This window comes from Nelumbo lutea, chromosome 1 (genome assembly GCF_056320005.1).
Source record: "Nelumbo lutea isolate HS-2025 chromosome 1, American lotus-T2T, whole genome shotgun sequence".
In the NCBI taxonomy this organism is placed as follows: Eukaryota; Viridiplantae; Streptophyta; class Magnoliopsida; order Proteales; family Nelumbonaceae; genus Nelumbo; species Nelumbo lutea.
The window spans coordinates 131,938,834-131,953,273 of NC_142684.1; the positions used below are offsets into that span (position 1 = coordinate 131,938,834).

At 37.0% G+C, this 14,440-nt stretch overlaps 1 protein-coding gene across 7 annotated transcripts; it reads left to right on the forward strand.

Annotated features, from left to right (window-relative positions):
* The first annotated feature begins 6,441 nt into the window (after positions 1-6,441).
* On the forward strand, positions 6,442-11,800 carry LOC148877624 (aspartate aminotransferase, cytoplasmic isozyme 1-like). 7 transcript variants are annotated; one of them, XM_088942238.1, is made up of 10 exons: positions 6,442-7,193; positions 7,843-7,904; positions 7,986-8,069; positions 8,734-8,833; positions 8,922-9,042; positions 9,368-9,531; positions 10,902-10,962; positions 11,096-11,190; positions 11,281-11,389; positions 11,555-11,800. In XM_088942238.1, the coding sequence occupies exons 5-8, from the start codon at positions 8,976-8,978 to the stop codon at positions 11,125-11,127; spliced, it is 324 nt and encodes a 107-aa protein (XP_088798364.1). In that variant the 5' UTR covers positions 6,442-7,193; positions 7,843-7,904; positions 7,986-8,069; positions 8,734-8,833; positions 8,922-8,975; the 3' UTR covers positions 11,128-11,190; positions 11,281-11,389; positions 11,555-11,800. The 7 variants fall into 7 exon arrangements, with proteins under 7 accessions (XP_088798364.1, XP_088798365.1, XP_088798368.1 ...); XM_088942240.1 differs by having other exon boundaries at positions 6,520-6,903; XM_088942241.1 differs by having other exon boundaries at positions 6,535-7,193; positions 7,986-8,091.
* Positions 11,801-14,440: the final 2,640 nt, after the last annotated feature.

Consider the following 14,440-nt stretch of genomic DNA (forward strand, 5'->3'; position numbering starts at 1 on the left):
TCGCGCGTCGTCCTCCGTGAAGAAGATTGGTTCTTCGGTCTTTGGTCTCTTTGGGGGGTTCCGTTCTTCGAGGGCCGCTTCGCGAACTGAAGTCTGGGCTGCTGCCGAGGTACACCCTGCTACCACCGAACCTCCCACAATTACATGGATGGTTCCCCGAACTAGCCTCTCTTTCGGAGGCTGTAGCTGCAACGGTTCAACATGTCTGCTGCTAGACTCAGGGGCATCCTTTTCGTGCTCCCCTTGCCGACCTGCCTTATTGTTATTATTGTTGTACTGTACAAAGTTTCTCAAGTATCCGCGACGGATGAGCCCCTCTATCTCGTCCCGGAGGTTATTACACTGCTCGGTACTATGACCATGGTCTCTATGGAAACTACAATACAAATTCTTATTTCTCTCGTTCGGATTTCCCTTTAGGCGAGGTGGCCACTTCATGTATGGGGCGTCCTTGATCGTCATTAAGATCTCGGTTTGCCTTGTGTTTAACGGCGTGTAATCTGTCCGGACTGCTAGGGGAGCTCGAAACAACTGGTTCGGCTTCGGCTCCCGGGCCGGGTTTTTTCTGTCGACCGGGTTGGAGAGCTCGCCTTCCCTCTTTCTTTTCTCGTTCCCGCCTTTGGTTCGTTGGTTGATTTCTTCCTCTGTCCTCATGAACTTGTCCACGAGCTTGAGGAATTCGGCCACGGTTGCGGGCTGGTTAGCCACCATGTGCCATTTGAATTCTTTGTGTGTTACCCCTCTTTTGGCCGCCGCGAGCTACACTTCGGGGTCCAACCGCGGTATCTGCAAGCATGCTTCGTTGAATCGCTTGATGTAGCCCCGAATGGATTCTCCTTCCCTTTGGACTACTCCGAAGATGCTTTCCTCTATTCTGGGGCACCATTGGCTGGTGACGAAATGTGCGGTCAAGACCTGCACGAATTGGGCCCAACACTTTATCGACCCGGGAGCCAGGTTCCTGTACCAAGTGCGGGCTACCCCCCTGAGGGTAGTGGTAAAGGCCACGCACATGCACGATTCGCTGGCCCTGGTGAGGTGCATTTGGGACTGAAAGGCATCAACGTGGTCGTTGGGGTCGAAGGACCCGTCGTACTTGTCCAGAGGTGGGAGCTTGAAATTTCTGGGTAAGGGGACCGCCAGGAGTTCTGATGCGAGGGGGGAAGGAACCGAGAGAATCGGGGCAGCTCCTACCTCGTCCGAGCTCGTCTCTTTGCCTCTGAGCTCTGACAAGACACGGGTGGCGGTTCGGCGACTTCTCCGGCGCCTTCGTTGTTGAGTGGGCCTTGTACTGGCGCTGCTGGCCTCTGTGTTACCGAGCTCGATGGGCCCAGAATGCTGGTAGTCTGCCGCCAGGGCGCCGGATCGGTTTTCCGTGAGCGGGAACTCGGGCTTGGAGCGCTGGGGTGCCGACTTCGCGGGCGAGGTTCCCGACCTGCCTACAAGTTGTGAGGTGGGGATGATATTTTTCTCTCTTCGGCCTGGGGATGAGGCCTGGCTGTTAGGGGGTTCTGGGGCCGGGAGGCCTTTCCTTGGTGGGGGCGTCCATCCTGCGGGAAGGCCTTGACCGGCCTCGGAGCGGGGTGGCGAGGTGGAAGTAGTGGTTGATTCAGTGGCAGTTGGGGGAACTGCTGTTGATAGTGATACTGGGAGATGTTGTGCAATACTTGGTGCTAGTGAAGCTGGTGCTGCTGGAACTGTTGCATTTGGGCTTGCATTGCCCGCATGCACTACATCAGGTCGTCCAACCGGTTTTGGCTGGCTGCCAGGGGGACGGCAGTCGGTTCAATAAAGGCTGTCTCAATAGGGGGAGGAAAGGAGATGCTTGTGGTAGAAAGGTTTACGGGCGCCACTGCTTGTGGCGCGTTCAAGTTGGGAATCCCATCCACCGAAAGGGGGATGGTGAACTGTCCAACGCACACCACGGGGACTTGAAGTTGTTCCCCGGTGGTTTTTGTCTCCGTGCCACGTCTGGCGTTGCTGGAGGAGGCCATGAGTGTTGGGTTTTTTGAAGAAAATGGGTTATGGAAGTTTGGAGGGAAGCTTTTTGAAGCATTTCCCACAGACGGCGCCAATTGATGAAGCGCGATCCGGCCGGTCTTAGCTGTCAACGACCTTGCTTCTGAACTGGGTAGCAGGGAACCTAAAACGGAGGAGATGAGGAAGCTCCGGGGGGGAACCCGGTGTAGCGGCTCCGAAGCTCAAGTTAGAATCCTTCAAAAGCAAGATAACACCAGATAGCGCAAAGTTTGCATACCTTCTTTGTTAGGGGGCAGGAGGCTCTTATAATCACTTTGCGCACTCGCTCCGAGGCCCTTGTCAGGTCGGGTATGATTACCCTTGCGCTTGTCAATTTGGCCGTCGTCCTTTCTGTTGGGACAGAACCGTCACTGCCTAACCGTCTCTCTAACTGGAGATGGCGGTGTCAATGGCGGTGGCAGGTGGCCGTTTAGAGTGCGGCCGCCAAGCGTCAAATCCCAAGTCAGTCAAGTGCGGCGCCCTCGGGCATGGACTTCCTCAGTGTCAGGCATGGTACGACTTGTTTGGTTTTGGTGCCCAGAAGGTGATGCGGAGTGGTGAGCGAGGCGAAGTCTTGAGTTCGGAGGTATCTATAGGGCAGGTCAGTTCGGTGAGGTGTATCCCGAATTGTTACAAGGCAGGCCAGTTCGGCGAGATATACCCCGAGCTGTTACAAGGCTGGCCAGTTCGGCGAGGTATATCCCGAGTTGTTACAAGGTTGGCTAGTTCGGATTACTCTGGTTTTGGGCCAAGGGTGAGTTCGGGCCCCCCGTAGGGACTTCGGTCCGCTGGTGTCCCCTTGTTCACGCCTTAGGCTTAGCTCTTTTGCCGAGCTGTTGTTTCTGCCACGTGTCGCATAACTGTAAAGTCGGGCCAAATCTTCCTTCATCAAAATCCAATAAGTGCTTTTTCACTAAAATAAGACAATTTCAAAGAAACTAAAAATTTTGACTTTTTTATAAACACTTATTACGTCTTCTATCTTGACCCATCACCTAATTACCAAAATACCTATACTACCCCCATTTGAAAGAAACACTTTTTCACCAAACACTCATAAGCTATTTCCTTTTACAACTAGCAAGCAATTCCATGCAAATACATGGGATTGAATAGAAGTTCGTATAGCAGGTTGGGGTTGGCAAAGTTAGGTTTTGACATCAGTTTGGTTCATGTTCTAAGGTTGGTCTAAGGTTGGCTCTTAACCCCATCCAATTCATCTAATTTATATTCATATTTTATTAGATGGACAAAAGAGTTTGAAAGATCATTACAGGAAAATGGGGCTATAGCTACGGTACTTTAGCTAAGGTAAAAAAAAAAAACTATAGCTAAAACAATTTTTAGCTACGGACAATTTGTCCGTGGCAAAAAGTTGAGCTTTAGCAACAGATAATTTGTCCATGGTTAAAAGTTATTCTGTTCGTGGCTGAAAGATACTTATAGATACCGTTATAATGTATCCGTAGCTATAAGTTACAAAAGCAAAAGTTGAGCTTTAGCTACGAACACTTTGTTTGTGGTTAAAAGTTATTCTGTCCGTGGCTAAAACATATTTAAAACCATGGTTATAATGTGTCTGTGGCTATAAATTACATAAACAGAAGTTGAGCTTTAGCTATGGACAATTTATTTGTGATTAAAATTTATTTTGTCCGTGGCTAAAGAGCTATTTATCACTATAGCCATGAATAACTACAATTCCATGGCTATAATTACGAAGTTAATCATCTTTAGCTACAATCATTTTATTCCTAGCTCATGAATAATAATTATATAATATTCATTTTAAAATATTTATTATTTATTAATTATTTTTTAAAGTAAATTAATAATTAAGAATTTATTAAAGTAAATGAATATAATTAAAATTATTAGCTCATTACTATTGCATAACAATAATAATTAATGATTTCCATTTAGTAATAATTAAACTAGAAAATAAATTAACAATAATTTCATAAATATATTAATAAAAAGAAAATAATTTCTAAAATAGAAATTAATAAGTATTACTTATTATTTGATTAATTAAAACTATTAGCTCATTACTATTGCATAACAATAATAATTAATGATTTCCATTTAGTAATAATTAAACTAGAAAATAAATTAACAATAATTTCATAAATATATTAATAAAAAGAAAATAATTTCTAAAATAGAAATTAATAAGTATTACTTATTATTTGATTAATTAAAACTAATAATCAGAAATTAATTTAATTATTTAAGTAAATTAATAATTAATATAAAATAATAAACTAAATATGAAAACCACTAATAGTTAATTAATTAATTACCTACGAATGAAAATAATATTGACAATTAAACTAAATTATTTAAATTCATAAATAAATTATTAATATAGATAAATAATTATTAATTATTATTTTATTAATTAAATAATAACTAATAAATTATTTCAACCACTTTACCAATTTTTTGCCTCGAAGTGTAATTTTTAACTTTTTTATTTGTGAAAGATGAAAAACTAAAATAAAATATAAATAAATAAATAAATATATATATATATTTCAAAACAACATTGTTTATTCTATATATAATAAAACATATACACTAACCAATGTTTAGAAAATTGGACGAGACCAGCTAGTCAAGTTATTGCTAAACCATGATCCAACCCTTAACCAATTCAATCATACACCTAACCCTATTTACTCCAAAAAAAAAAGCCAAAACCATCCACCAAACTGGTCTAACCCAAGAACTAATGAATTGGTCTTGGGTAACTTTTTTGCTACCTATGTGTTTTAAAGTACTAAAGGCACCTTACTCTATTGTTTTTTGCCCTAAAACAAGGGTGATCATTTTAGTGAGTTGGAAAATTTCACTCTTGGACCTAGATTTTGTGTTTAAGCCCTGGCCAAAGACTCAAGCCCTCATTAGAGCCCTAAATTTTAGGGTTGGGCATAAGCTTAATATTTTAAACCCACCTTGGGTTTAATTTCACCCACAAGATATGAAAGCTAGGAGTACTCAAATTTGGTTACCAAAATAAAAACCAAATCGAACCAAACTAAATAAGCAAATTTAGTTTGATTTATTTGATTTTTGGTTTGATGGTGGCTTAGTTGGCAAGATCTCTAGTTGTTGTAGCAAAGACCTAGGATTAAATTCCATTGCCACTAGGGATAGGAGATATGGTACCTCCCGTTGTGTAGCCCCTTGAAGCAATATATATATATATATATATATATATATATATAACCAATAATTGATTATCAAATTAAGTAATAATGTTTTGTATTGTTATATATGTAATATATTTTATAGTTTATTATTAATCAATAATTATTGATTATTAGTATATTATTAATTAATTAATATTAATAAATAGCATTGGTATCGTACCATTAATAAATATTAAGAAGTAAGTAATAAAAACATATGACTGACCGGTTCATGTTTGAACCAGCCGAACCGTAACTCAATTTGGTCATACCCCTAAATAAAAACCCAAAAACCGCCATAAGTCCAAATTAATTTCAAAAACTCAAACCTTCCCTGTCCCTCCCTATTTCAGCATTAGGGCATTAGCACGATCTAATCAAAGAACCACCCCCTCTTTCAACGGCTGAAGAACCATCCTACAACGAGGTAAGTCACCACCGATTATCGGTAATCTCTCTCCCTCTCTCTATTCTTTGAATCGTGCCTCCCTCCCTCCCCCCTTCTTCGTCCTCCTCTACTGCCACTATTAAGCAGTTGTGTCGTTTGGTAAGAGCAGTTGTATCATCTAGAATGGTCAAAGGTGGGGAAAGGAGTAGAATTGGCAAGGATTAAAGTATGGATACGATATTCCCGATACGAGGTGTATCGTATCCGTATGTATGATCATGGATACAGGATATACTACGATTGGATACATATCATACAAGTCGTACATATCGGTATGATATGTCTCCGTGTCATGCTATCCTCCCCTAGGATAACTTGGGGGTTGACCCGGCATGACCCACGTCCCAAGCCCATATGGGCTCGTGTCACGGGTCGGGCTGGCCCATCAACCAAATCGAGCCATGGACTGGGCCAAAGCTATTTATTTAAAAAAATTGAAAAAACTTAAAATTTTAATTTTATATGAATTTTGATGTATACAATTGTTTATATATACAATAATTAAATAAATTAGTATAATAAAATTAAAAACAATTGTTTATTTTATTAATATATTATATATTATATTATTATATAATTATAATTTAAATAATATATTATATATAAATAATATATATGGGACGCATTAACATGCGGCACAACTCGCTCGTTTAGTAGAATGGCCCGCATGCATTTGTGCCAGGCTGTGCCGGGCTCGTCCAAAGTCGAACCTGGCCGCCGCGGTGGCACAACTTGATTTACACCTCTAATATAGAGTCTAATCGCATTTTAACTGCTTCCCTCGTCACAAATATTAATAACGCATAAAAAACTGAAAAGAAATTTAAAGTCCCGTGCGCGCCTTTATACCGTCTCTCTGAATAAGAAAATACTGGAGAGTGGAGACTCATATTCTCTGTATTTCTCTCGCCGTCTTGAGGTCTCCTTCCTTTTTTTTCCTATTCTCCATTTCTCGTGTCTACTTTTTTCTCCGTTTCCCTCTCTGAAACTCCAAGACGAACCAACTTGAAGAAGCCCTCCACCTCTTTTTGTCTTTCTCTTGCTGCGAGTACTAGGTGAGAGTGGCCATGGAGCTGATGGAGGAGAATCTCATTTATTGAGATTGAAGACTTGGATGGCTGATTTGGAGAATCCATTTCATGAGATTGATGAAATATTGGATGAGTTCAGGGTCTGCCATTTTTCGCGCCAGGAGCTTCCCGTTAGAATGGCAAGTGGAGAATTGTGTCTAGATGCTCCATGGTACTCTGCAACAGTGATATAGTTTTTTTTATCAATTATCTAAAATTTTTATGGGGGATTTTGGTGTATTCTTTTCGTTATGGTGTAAAAATTGTGGAGGGGAGATTTGGGAGATGATGGGGCGGTTTGTGTTCTGAACGAGTTGTCAGGAACTTCTTCCCCTCTTGGTAGATACTACAAGTGTTTGCAGAGGTTTCAAGGGATTTAAATGCAATAAGTACTTCAACTAGTAAATACTTGAACAAGCATCTATTTCCTTGTGCATGTGAAGTTTCGGAACATCTACAGGGGTATGATGAAAGAAGATAATATATGTTTGTTTTTTTTTTTTTCTATAATTTGATAACCATTCATTGTTCTAGTTCTACTATGTGGAATGCTATATCTCTTTTTGGAGTTTCATTGTCTTCTTTTTTGTTTCTTATTACTTCTCTTAGAATTAATTTTCTATTATGACTTATATGGAGCATCCTTCTGAAAGATCTCTCTAGCTAGATCAGTTTCCGCTTGGACTGTTCTCAATCAATTAATTGATAAGGAAACTATTGCTTCACTTAGATGGGTGATGGTTTTATTTCTCTAACGCACTTGTGTAATCTGAAAGACTCTTTTAAATTATTTGTTTGAAATTAGAGATGCAGAGTTCCAGATGGAGTGTGGGTTTTTTGCGTTTCTGTAATTCTGGAAAATTGTGTGCTTGTTAAGGTATTCATGCTTAGATCTCATTGGGCATATAGTTCCTAAAAAGTGTCCTTTTCTGTAGGTTATTTTTTAATGCTTTTAAATTTAATTGTCATCTCTATGAAGCAAATCTTTTCATTGTTATAAATTCTGAAGAAAAAACTACTCACGAAATGAAACAAATCTTTTAATTGCACAAAATATGCTCTATTTACCTCTGATATAAAAGTCTGTTGGATTGGCCTGTTTGCATTACAGGAAGGAAAACCTCTTGTTCTGAATGTAGTTAGACGGTCTGAGCAGCTGCTAGTAAATGACTAGTAAGCTATTAAATCATAGTTTATGCTATTCCTTTCTTCATATATATTAGTGACTTGAGTTCTAATTTTTGTGATGTTCAGGTCTTGTGCTAAGGAGTATCTTCCCATTACTGGATTAGCGGATTTCAATAAATTGAGTGCCAAACTAATTTTTGGTGCTGACAGGTACAAATTTAACATATTAGAGGTGCGTTCAAAACTATTGAGAGATTCGGCATGAATTCCATACTATGTTGAATATGGAATATGAAACCTTGCAATGTTTCTTTTACAGATCTCTGGATTCTCATGAAATGAAGGATTAAAGTTTAGACTGAGAACGAACAATTCTTATTCTGAAAATAACTTGGTTAACCTTTTTAATTATGATGTAAAACTGTAGCTCATCCAAGAACAGAATCAGATTACCTATTTTCAATGTTGTGATGCAACAATTACCACTTAATAAAATTAAACTTCAATCTTTAGGTAGTGATATGATTTATTGTGACAAAATAGAAGACTTCAAGTCCTTCTATTTGATTGAAAGCTTTTCAATGATTATCTTGTTAAAATGAACTTACGAATTACTTAAGAAGTGAGCAACTTTAAAAAGTCCATTTCTATAATGAAATTTCCTGTACCATGATAGACGTTTCATTACTTCTGATATGGAGTTCTCTATTATTTACTTGTCTTTAGAAGAAAAAAAAAACTTTTCTTGGATATTTTCACTGTTCAATCCTTTAATGTGGCTTAACTTGTTTCCCATGTAATATACTTTGCATTTTTTGGTAGTTTATATTTGTGGTTTTTACTGAATACAATATTCTGCTTGCTTTGAAAATAGCCCTGCTATTCAAGAAAACAGGGTAACTACTGTCCAGTGCTTATCTGGTACTGGCTCTCTGAGGGTTGGAGCTGAGTTTCTGGCAAAACATTACCACCAAGTAAATAGCTAATCCTTTTTAGTTTGTTGCCTTTGTAAGATGATGATTTGAAGGATAATTTTGATTTCACCATCCACCTTGCTTGCAGCATTTAGTATACATTCCACAACCAACATGGGGAAACCATCCCAAAGTGTTCACTATGGCGGGATTGTCTCCAAAGTATTATCGCTATTATGACCCAGGAACACGTGGAATGAACTTCCAAGGTTTGGATTCTTCTTCGTTTGTCTGTGTTTGATTAGCCATAATGGTATCTTAGCAGTTGGCATGGAATATGGATTAGTTTAGTTGAATAATCCATTTGTTTCAAAATTATTATTAAATAAAACATCTTATAGTTTTATATACAATGTAGTCTCATCTTCTTATCAACTATTGCCTATTTGTTATTTCTAGATTCATTTTATATTTGTTAGTTTTTCCATAATTTTCTTTTCCACTATGTGGCATTTTTTCTGGAGTTTGGTGGTTCCATCTGAACTTCTATGGAACTAATTTCATGTGCTGATATGTTTAAGTATATGGGAACAGGCCTGCTTGAGGACCTCAGTTCTGCCCCATCAGGAGCAATAGTGCTTCTTCGTGCATGTGCTCATAATCCAACTGGTGTTGATCCTACCGTTGAACAGTGGGAACAGATCAGACAGCTGATAAGATCAAAGGGGTTGTTACCTTTCTTTGACAGTGCATATCAGGTAAATGTGATTAAACCAAAGTACAAAGATTTTTCCCCCAACAATGATGCACTTTGTTGCAAGAAAAAAACTAAGTGAAAGCAAGGGAGGATTGTCATTGGAGGCAAAGGCCCCAACAAGGCACAAGCAGAAAAGACTTCCAGAATTAAGGCTTTGTTTGGTTAAGCTTTTGCCTTTGGGCCGTAGGAAACAAAAATAAGCCAAAAACACTTTTAAATTGCTTTTAAAAGTGAAGGCAAAGTTGCTTTTAAAACACAATAATCTAATGCCAAAACACTTTTAAACCCCAAAACACAGCTTTGGGGCTCAGATTTGAAAGCACAAATCTTGAAGATTATCCAAATGCAACCTTAACCAATGCAGATATGTTGCCACAAGCCCACTTTAACTAGCACATGATGTGTTAAACAAAAGAAATCATCATGTTGATCCAACCAGCAATAAGAATGCTACTTTTTTTGTACTATGAATTTTATCTTCCATGTTGTACTATGATTTATATTAAATATCCAACCTAGTATCTTGCTTTCAGCCAGCCTATTGAAGAAAGTGGTTCTATGCTGATTTCTTTTTTTTTTCTTTGATATCTTCCGAAGGGCTACACGACTGGGGAGTGGGGGGGGGGGGGGAGGATTTATCTTCCATTAGACTCTTGAACTTGATTTGGGATGATTTCTGATCAGGGAGGGGACAATTTGTTTCTACCTCTTTATTTGTGGTACTTGACTCACATAGATGTGCATAGGGATTGATAATTCTGAATTTCTGGAAGGTTTGCCTATATGGACTACAGAATTCCTCCTTCCCCTGCAGCAGAGTTAGAGCAGATTCATAAACACTTCTTCTATTCTTATCTTGTTGCATAATTCTTGATTAATATGCACTTATTAACTGGCCCTCTCTTAGCCCTCTCTTATTACCTGCCAAGGTGATCATGATGAAAAAGTTTCTTCTGTTATTTATCTGTTTGTCGGCTCTGACATATGCCATAACACTCCATCCTTCTTCTAATGGGTTAGTGAGAATTGGTTTAAAAAAGAGGCAACTAGATCCTACTAGTATAAATGCTGCAAGACATGCAAAGAAACTAGGCAAGTATGCAGATGGTCTTGGGAACCTCCCTTGCAATCTGGATAGTTCTGATGTAGATATAGTATCATTGAAGAACTATACGGATGCCCAATACTTTGGAGAGATTGGTATTGGCTCTCCACCACAGAACTTCACTGTCATATTTGATACTGGAAGTTCCAACCTCTGGGGCCCATCAGCAAAGTGCTACTTTTCTGTACATTTTCTGTACAAATGTCTTCATCTTCTGTAATCGTCTTCAGGGATTTTCTTTTACGATTAATATTTTTTCTATGCAGATTTCTTGCTATTTCCATTCCAAGTTAAAGGCAGACCTATCAAGTACATATATAAAGATTGGTAACCTTTCCATGGAAACATTTTTTAGTCATTCATGATCTCTAGACATCTTGAGTTATAAGGTTGTCAGTATAATAAAGATTATAAATATTCTATCAAGATAATAAATAACCTTTCTATGAATTTTGACCAGGAAATTCTTGTAATATTCATTATGGATCTTGATCAATTTCTGGCTTCTTTGGTCAAGATAACATTCAAGTTGGGAATCTTGTTATTAAGGATCAAGTGGGTTCTTTTTTCAGTCTTAACTTCAAATATGTCCCCTGTAATTTGGCTGTATTGAGTGGTCATGGATGTATTGCAACAATATTGCAGGTTTTCATAGAGGCCACATGAGAAGTCTCTCTTTCTTATTAGCGAAGTTTGATGACATACTTGGTCTTGGGATTCAAGAAATTTCTGTTGGCAATGTTGTGCCTTTCTTGTAAGACATTTTTTACATGTTGATTAGATTTTCAAAATTTATCTTGCATTAAACAAAATACTAGTGGATTTTTTACCTATCTTTTTTCACATTTTTTCATTGTATATTACATATTTGATTAGATCATCAAAGTATTCATTGTTCTATTTTTTTTTTTCTTTGTAGGTTAAAAGATGCAACGAGTGACTCTTCAAGCATAGTTGAAGACAATGGATAATTCTTTTATATTTAAAATTTCTCTATTTTTTTTTAAGTCATATAGACTTTAATATGTATTGAGGGAAATCTAACATTTGTAATGCATTTTAAACAATGGATGTATTTTTTTGGTAGAACAATTGATGTATTCAAATTATATGTGGCATGTATTGAATTATGACAATAATATAAGTATTTGTTAGAAGTTATTATATAATTTTCATGTGATGTATGAATAAAATAGGTGTTGCTTTAAGTTATTATACAATTAGTTATGGTTTTCTAAGAAATTCTGGGCATATATTGCATCTTTTAGCCACAGTTTGTCAAAAAACCGTAGCTATAGGTCAGAGTATTAAACTTCAGTTTTATCAAAAAAAAAAACCATGGCTATAGGTTAGTACATTTAGCTATGGATTTGTAGCAAACCGTAGCTATAAATAAAAGAATTATAATTATGGTTTTGTAAAAATCTGTGGTTATAGATTTGGATATATAACTACAGACAATATAAAAATCGTACCTATATGCAATTTTTAGCTATGGTTTAGTCCGTGGCTAAAGATTTATATGGTATGTGTTTGCCCTTTAACTACGGACAGATACCGTAATTATAGATAAGTTATAATTACGGATTAATCGAACTGTAGCCATAAGTTATAGCCACGCGTTTATCCATAACTATAGGTCTATAGCTACGGTTTTATTGACATTTAGCCATGGTTGTGTCCGTAGTTAAATGTCATATTTATTGTAGTGGATATTTATTAAGAGAGAAGAAATATTACGAACATTGACTATTGAAAAAAAAGGGGAGAGAATTAATAACAATTTTAATAAAGAAGAGTAATTATAGATTTTAATAGAAAAAATTAAGACATGAGGATTTTTAATATTTCACAGGATTGAAAAGTTCAAAACTCTTTTTTTTCTTATCTTTTCCTAATTGATATTTTCACATGGCATGTTAGGAGGGGCTCCTGTGCACCCAAGGCTCAAAGTAAGATACCGAGAGTTTCGATCAAATGAAATTCCCTTTTTATATTTTATTTTTTTTCCTAATAACCTCTTGTCAGTTGACATGACAGGTTATAAGCTATTATGTGAAACAGCCAAAATCATTAACTCTTAATATTAAGTCTATATTACTTATGATACATATGATACAATATACTCCTATACGTTTTGATATTTTGAACGTTGTACTAAAACATGCATTTGTTGTTTGGTTTTGTGTATTGTTTGGCCGATTTTTATTTTTAATTTTTTGTTTATTTTTTTTTTTAGAATGGGTTGTCTTTTTGGTTTGAACAGTTAGATCAATTGACCCGGGAACCGGATCCTTGGTCGATTCGTTGTATAATTCAGTTTTAAAAATCTTGTATTAGAAAATCAACCAACTCGGGTCAAGTTTGATCATATTGATTATTAAAAAGTTAAAATATAAAACAATTATATACTCTTATGCATTTCTATTGTTTAGCTTTCTCTTAACAAAGCTCATGCATCACACAATTCCTCGTTAGTACTAAATAAATGGATACAATACCAAACAACCAAGGTTTTTAAAACCATACTAGACCGGAAAAATCAGGAACCGGTTAGGTAACCAGTTCCGTTTCACCCTAAAACTGCTTTTTGTCAAAAAACCGTTGATTTTATCAGCGACCTACTGACTCGGGTAGTCGAACCATCGATTTGAATAATGGATTTTGGCCATTTTCATTTTTTATTTTTAAGTCAAAACAGGTCATCCATTTAAACTGGACGATCGAACCATTCTACCCGGGAACCAGTCCCTAAAACAGTTACTTGTGTGGTCCAGTTTTAAAAAGCTAGCAAACAACCTCTTTAGTGAATGTTATTAGTATATTCCTTGGTAGACACACATTACCCATTCATGTGTAAGTGCAATAGTTATCTAATTTATCTTCATAGAATACCATCTTAAAGAGAAGCTAATTGCACAAACTTCTTTTATCATTCTAATTAACAAGTCCTTAAATAATATTTCTCGAACTGAGTTAGATTTGTTCAGTATAATTTGATGGTGATGTTGTGGCTTGCCCTCTCAGGGATCTTATATGCAGGGATTAAAATGGGTTTATCAACCAAAACATGCTTGAGAAAGTATATAAAGTAAGGTCTCTAAGGCCACATTTGGTTCAATTTTTATTTTTTTTTCATTCTTACTCAAAATAAAATTCTAAAATGGATAAGAATGGGTGAAAATAGGCAGAATGAAAAAATATTATTATGAACCAAACACTTCTTATTATAATAAAGACATGAGATTCAATCTTGCCATCAACAAGGTAATATATATTGATACATATGATGCCACTATATGGTATAATATGTACTAGTTTGGAGGGTCATCAATATGCTAAATTTGGAGAGTGAACTGAAGTGATTTCAACCATCCTTGTCAATAGGTGATGTGACTTCTCCACTGACAAATTGCCACCCCAATAAATAAATGAATAAATAAAAAGTTTTAATGGTATTGAAGCTTGCCTCCACTTGGGTTGATGAGCTGTGAATTTAGAGAAGAGTTGAATCCCGTTGATTTTTTTTTCTTTTTTTTTTTTTTGTAAAAAACCTATATGCAATAACATTCATTGCACCGAATCAACTGTTAGTACAGGCAAAAGAAAATCTGGAGAGATGGACTAAGTTTGAATCCTAGACAAAGTACAGCCAAATTTTGCCCTAGTGTAAGCAAAATTATTGCTTGTACGAGGGGTGAAGTATATTTGAACTTGCTGAAATCCACACAAAAGACTCCTACAATTGGCTATGACTATATGAAGCCGTCATGGGACCTCGGACTAAGAATCTAACATGATGTTA